The sequence below is a fragment of the Trichosurus vulpecula genome, chromosome 2 (genome assembly GCF_011100635.1).
Source record: "Trichosurus vulpecula isolate mTriVul1 chromosome 2, mTriVul1.pri, whole genome shotgun sequence".
Taxonomy (NCBI): domain Eukaryota; kingdom Metazoa; phylum Chordata; class Mammalia; order Diprotodontia; family Phalangeridae; genus Trichosurus; species Trichosurus vulpecula.
Genome location: NC_050574.1, coordinates 67120169 through 67125099, shown reverse-complemented (window position 1 = coordinate 67125099; position 4931 = coordinate 67120169). Strand labels below are relative to the sequence as shown.

The 4931-nt window shown below is 44.0% G+C and overlaps 1 protein-coding gene across 1 annotated transcript; it reads left to right on the top strand.

Annotated features, from left to right (window-relative positions):
- The first annotated feature begins 3639 nt into the window (after positions 1-3639).
- On the top strand, positions 3640-4587 carry LOC118836463 (olfactory receptor 2A12-like). The gene has a single exon (XM_036743749.1). The coding sequence runs from the start codon at positions 3640-3642 to the stop codon at positions 4585-4587; it is 948 nt and encodes a 315-aa protein (XP_036599644.1).
- Positions 4588-4931: the final 344 nt, after the last annotated feature.

The window sequence follows — 4931 nt, the reverse complement described above, 5'->3', positions numbered from 1 at the left end:
GGGTAAGATACACAACTGAGTATGTATGGTATTCCCTCCTCAGGCCAAATCTGATGAGGGCAAGGTTCACTCATTCCCCCCTCACCTGCCCTCTCCCCTCCTCCCACAGAACTGCTTCCTCTTGCCACCTTTATGTGAGATAATCCACCCCATTCTATCTCTCCCTATCTCCCTCTCTCAGTATGATGCTCTCTCATCCCTTAATTTCATTTTATTTCTTTTAGATATCTTCCCTTCATCTTCAACTCACCCTGTGTCACACCTATATATACACATAGATATACACATACATACACATTCACTTATATATATATACATAAACATATATATATATATATATATATGCATATTCCCTTCAGCTACCCTAATACTGAGGTCTCATGAATCATCCATGTCCTCTTTCCATGTAGGAATGTAAACAAAACAGTTCAACTTTAGTAAGTCCCTTGCAATTTCTGTTTCTTGATTACCTTTTCATGCTTCTCTTGATTCTTATGTTTGAAAGTCAAATTTTCTATTCAGTTCTGGTCTTTTCACTGAGAAAGCTTGAAAGTCCTCTATTTTATTGAAAATCCATATTTTGCCTTGGAGCATGATACTCAGTTTTGCTGGGTAGGTGATTTGAGGTTTTAATCCTAGCTCCATTGACCTCCGGAATATCGCATTCCAAGCCCTTTGATCTCTTAATGTAGAAGCTGCCAGATCCTGGGTTATTCTGATTGGGTTTCCACAATACTCAAATTGTTTCTTTCTGGCTGCTTGCAGTATTTTCTCCTTGATCTGGGAGCTCTGGAATTTGGTGACAATATTCCTAGGAGATTTCTTTTTTGGATCTATTTGAGGAGGCGATCGATGGATTCTTTCAATTTGTATTTTGCCCTGTGGCTCTAGAATATCAGGGCAGTTCTCCTTGATAATTTCTTGAAAGATGATATCTAGGCTCTTTTTTTGATCATGGCTTTCAGGTAGTCCAATTATTTTTAAATTATCTCTCCTGGATCTATTTTCCAGGTCAGTGGTTTTTCCAAGGAGATATTTCACATTGTCTTCCATTTTTTCATTCCTTTGGTTCTGTTTTATAATATCCTGGTTTCTCATAAAGTCACTAGCTTCCACTTGCTCCAATCTAATTTTTAAAGTAGTATTTTCTTCAGTGGTCTTTTGGACCTCCTTTTCCATTTGGCTAATTCTGCCTTTCAAGGCATTCTTCTCCTCATTGGCTTTTTGGAGCTCTTTTGCCATTTGAGTTAATCTGTTTTTTAAGGTGTTGTTTTCTTCAGTGTATTTTTCAGTATTTTTTTGGGTCTCCTTTAGCAAGTCATTGACTTGTTTTTCATGGTTTTCTCGCATCCTTCTCATTTCTCTTCCCAATTTTTCCTCTACTTCTCTAACTTGCTTTTCCAAATCCTTTTTGAGCTCTTCCATGGCCTGGGACCAGTTCATGTTTTTCTTGGAGGTTTCTGTTGTAGGCTCTTTGACTTTATTAATTTCTTCTGTCTGTATGTTTTGGTCTTCTTTGTCAGCAAAGAAAGAATGCAGAGTCTGAGACTGAGTCTCGGTGCATTTTCGCTGCCTGGCCATAATCCCAGCCAACTAACTTGACCTTTGAGTTTTTCAGTGGGGTATGACTGCTTGTAGACTACAGAGTTCTATGTTCCACGTTTGGGGGGGAGGTGCCAGCTCTGCCGCACCAACACTGCTCCTTCCCCAAGGACCCCCAACCCGAACTGGGCTCAGATCTTCGACAGGTTGTGCACCCCTGCTCTGATCCGCCACTTAATTCCTCCCACCAGGTAGGCCTGGAGCCCGAAGCAGCAACAGCCGTAGCTGCCCCACCTCCGCTGCCCCCGGGGCTGGAAGCCGAACCACGAACTCCTTCCACTCCCGCAGCTTTTCCCACTAACCTTCTCAGCAGTCTTTGGTGTTTGTGGGTTGAGAAGTCTCGTAACTGCCGCAGCTCACTGAATCAGGGTGCTAGGGCCCCCTCCGCCCGGCTTCTGGTCTGGATGGTCCATGCCGCTCAGTCTGGGCTCTGCTCCACTCCGTTCCCAGCTCCCAGCTCCGTGTGGGATAGACCTCACCCAGGCTGTCCTGGGCTGGAGCCCTGCTTCCCTCTGCTGTTCTGTGGGTTCTGCCGTTCTAGAATTGGTTCAGAGCCATTTTTTATAGGTTTTGGAGGGACTCGGGTACGGAGCTCACTCTAGTCCGTGCTTACCAGCCACCATCTTGGCTCCGCCCCGACCTTGGCCTTCTTAAGCTAAGATCTTTAACAGGTCTCAGTTTGACTGAGACAATAACCATTCAGTGATTAAGGCTAGGTAAGAAATAAGGCAGAGAATGGCCTCTTTACCTAGTCAAAAAATAGATATATTGGGTCTGGAGTCTGGAGAGAAGTCAGGTTTAGAAATACAGGTTTAGGAGTCATCAGTGTGAGGGAGATAGTTTGAGCTATGGGGATGAGGGAGATATTTTTAAAGCACTTTGCTCAACTCTATGAGGTGGGTGTTGTACTTCATCCTCATTTTACAAATAAGGAAACTCCCATTTGAGAGCCAGCCTTCATAACATTTTGAGTAGGTAGGCAGCTGGTGGCTGCATTTGTAAGGAGTCCCTCCTCTGTCCCTGCAACTGTAGCCCTCATTTAGTGGATTTAAGTCACACAGACTCCACTCAGAAATCTAGAAAGTCAGTTGACAGAACATTGGACTTAGAGTGAGGAAAACTTGAGTTTGAATCCTACCTGAGATAATTACTAGAGGTGTAACCCTGGACAAGTTACTTAAACCTTAGATTCCTAGTCTGTAAAATAAGGATAAATATAACACCTATGTCCTAAGATTGTTGTAAGAATCAGAATGAAATAATAACATATGTAATGTGCTTGGCAAACTTTGAAGTGTTAAATATTAGCTACTATTATTACTATGGAAGGAATCTCAAAGCAGTTCAACCCTTGAATTTTATAGATGGGGAACCTATAGCCCAGAAAATGAAAGTCTTAGGACAGGTTAATGTCAGAACTAGGACAAGAGCCCTGGTCTCATGATTCTTTATTGAGTGGAATTTCTACTATGCCATTTCTGTCTACACTTTCTCTTACCAGAGCACCAGGGGAAGCATCTTCCCCACTTTACAAAGCATAGCCATCGACAATTTCTTGATTTCTCAGTGATGCTCCTTAATGAGGAGCAGATTCATTGAAACCTCAAGGTAATCATTGACATTCTAAGAGAAGGGATTTCATCTTAATGGAATGTGTGAAGGCATCCTTAGTCTTTCAAGCCCCTTCCAGGATTCTATGACCCTGGAAGTAGCCCTTAACTCTCTACAACCCAACTTGATATCCTGATTCCCCTACCCTCCTCCCTAGCAGGAGCACCTGGGGTTGTAGAAGGACTTTGAAAGATGGGATGCTCCAGTGAAAAAAATGCTGAGCTTGGTGTCATCGAACTTGAGTTCAAATCCCAGCCCTGCCATTCCCTGTTTGATGTTGGGCAAATCACTTAGTCTCTCTGGGCCTCAGTTCACTCAGTTGCAAGATGAGGGAGCTGTAGAAGGTAAATTTTAAGGTTCCTTCCAGGTCTAGATCTATGATCTTATTAAGTCTCAGTCATATTTCTCCTTGACAGGTGAGTCATAATGCAGGAGGTCATCTGGGGAAACCACAGCTCTGTGTCTGAATTCATCCTCTTGGGCTTCTCTAATGAGCCTCAGAGTAGGCTGCTTCTCTTCACCTTCTTCCTCCTTCTCTATATCAGCACCCTCTTGGGTAATGGGTTCATTATCACCCTGATCTACCTGGACTCCCGCCTTCACACACCCATGTACTTCTTCCTCAGTGTCCTCTCCCTGCTGGACATGAGCTATGTCACCACCACTGTGCCCCAGATGCTAGCACAACTGGCCCACCCAGAGAAGACTATCTCCTACATTGCGTGTGTGGCTCAAATGTATATCTTTCTGGTGCTTGGCATCACTGAATGCATCCTCTATGCCATCATGGCCTATGATCGATATGTGGCCATCTGCCACCCCCTCCACTACACCCTCATCATAAACCGTCTCACCTGTGTTGCTATGGCTGCCACCTGCTGGACTATTGGTCTTCTTGGTGCCCTGGTCTATACTGTCTTCACCATGCACCTGCCCTACTGTGGCCCCAACAAAATCAACCATTTTTTCTGTGAGGTCCCTGCAGTTCTGAAGCTAGCCTGTGCAGACACATCTCTCAATGACCAGGTGGATTTTTTCCTGGGTTTCATCCTGCTTCTGGTCCCACTGTCTCTGATCCTGGCCTCATACATCCGCATCTTTGCTGCCATCCTGAGGATCCATTCCACTCAGGGAAGGCTCAAGTCCTTCTCTACCTGTGCCTCCCACATCACCGTTGTTATCATGTTCTATGGGCCAGCAATGGTCATGTACATGAGGCCTGGCTCCAAGTCTGCTCCTGAGCATGACAAAAAGCTGGCCCTGTTCTATAATGTGGTTTCTGCCTTTCTCAACCCTATCATCTACAGCTTAAGAAACAAGGATGTGAAAGGAGCCTTTCTAAAAGTGATAATTAAGAAGGATATCCTCCAATGACTTCAGAATGATCTGTGCTTTCCAGAATTACCAAGAAGTGGTTGGATTCAGGTATGGTCCCCTAGAATATCCTCCCTTCCTCTGTTAACTAGTGGATTCCTCCTCATCCTTTAGATATCACTCAAATGTCACCATTTTATCCATGAAGCCATGGTACCCTGTTTGGCCTTCCCCATCAGACCTCACAAAGGGCTTTTATGACTCTCTAATGCCTTTATCATAACACATACAATTGGTGTTAGTGTCTTATCTCTCTAATATATTGTAAGCTCTGTGAGTTCTGGAACCATATCTTATCTAAACTGTGGAGAGGACATGAGCATTGTCTTCAAGTATTTGAAGTT

Excerpts from the sequence above, each read along its gene's own strand:
- LOC118836463 (XM_036743749.1), top strand. The coding sequence starts at position 3,640 with ATGCAGGAGGTCATCTGGGGAAACCACAGCTCTGTGTCTGAATTCATC.